Source organism: Sinocyclocheilus anshuiensis, unplaced genomic scaffold (genome assembly GCF_001515605.1).
Source record: "Sinocyclocheilus anshuiensis isolate Anshui unplaced genomic scaffold, SAMN03320099.WGS_v1.1 scaffold135, whole genome shotgun sequence".
NCBI lineage: Eukaryota > Metazoa > Chordata > Actinopteri > Cypriniformes > Cyprinidae > Sinocyclocheilus > Sinocyclocheilus anshuiensis.
The window spans coordinates 1,719,180-1,720,003 of record NW_015552564.1 but is presented as its reverse complement, the minus strand read 5'-3'; the positions used below and the strand labels follow the sequence as shown (position 1 = coordinate 1,720,003).

At 32.9% G+C, this 824-nt stretch overlaps 1 protein-coding gene across 5 annotated transcripts in view; it reads left to right on the top strand.

Annotated features, from left to right (window-relative positions):
• LOC107664825 (DNA repair protein RAD51 homolog 2-like) overlaps nucleotides 1-824 on the top strand; it is a 46,375-nt gene that overhangs the window by 20,227 nt on the left and 25,324 nt on the right. For all 5 annotated transcript variants that reach the window (XR_001631495.1, XR_001631493.1, XR_001631494.1 and 2 more), the window contains exon 8: nucleotides 523-632. Coding sequence is in view for 2 of the 5 variants with exons in the window: in XM_016455499.1 (XP_016310985.1) it covers nucleotides 523-632 (110 nt within the window). In the remaining 3 variants the exon portion in view is untranslated. The remainder of the gene's footprint in view (nucleotides 1-522; nucleotides 633-824) is intronic.

The window sequence follows — 824 nt, the reverse complement described above, 5'->3', positions numbered from 1 at the left end:
CATTTCCTTTTGAGATATCAATTATAATCAATTTTAATAAAACACAAGACTACATTATAAAACTCTATCAGTAGGCTATTTAATATATGTTGTTCTTCGGTTGTCAGTTCTTGCGTGAACATTATAGGCCTATATATACCCAAGCCAATTTATTATTCTTTCCTTTTTGTCTTAGTGTTTAAAATACTTATTTTGAAATGAATGAATGAATTAATTTCCCGCCCACGTGTAGAAATCAAATATTCAAGCTGTTTATTCGTTTTTCTACCCCTGAACGAAAAACAAAAATTTAAGCTGAATTATCGTTTTTTGGAAAAAAACAAAAAAGGAGCCGTTTTCTCATTTTTCCCAATAGTACGATAATTAAACATCTTGGCTAACCCTAACTATAATTTTAAATATTGCTGCTTTCAACAATTTGTATCGATGTATCCAGATAGAGAGATGTTTAATCTATCTAATATATCTTTCTAGTGTAGGAACATCCATTTTTTTTTTTTTTTTTTTTTTTTTGTCCTTCAGTATCTACTGAGGAGAACTCTGGTTTTGTGACAGCGGCGCTGGGAAACACATGGAGTCACTGTGTTAACACGCGCCTCATCGTCCAGTACGAGGACACAGAACGGAGACAGGTAAACACTTTCTTACTCCTTTGTGTGAATTAGCAAAGCTTTGTTTAAATATCCGAAAAGCAAACTTGATATGACTTAACGAACAAATGCAAAACCAACCGAAAAACACCTAACCAGGTGACAAAAATCTTAAAGGGATAGTTCACCCAAAAATGAAAATTCTGTCATTAATTACTCACCCTCATGTCGTTC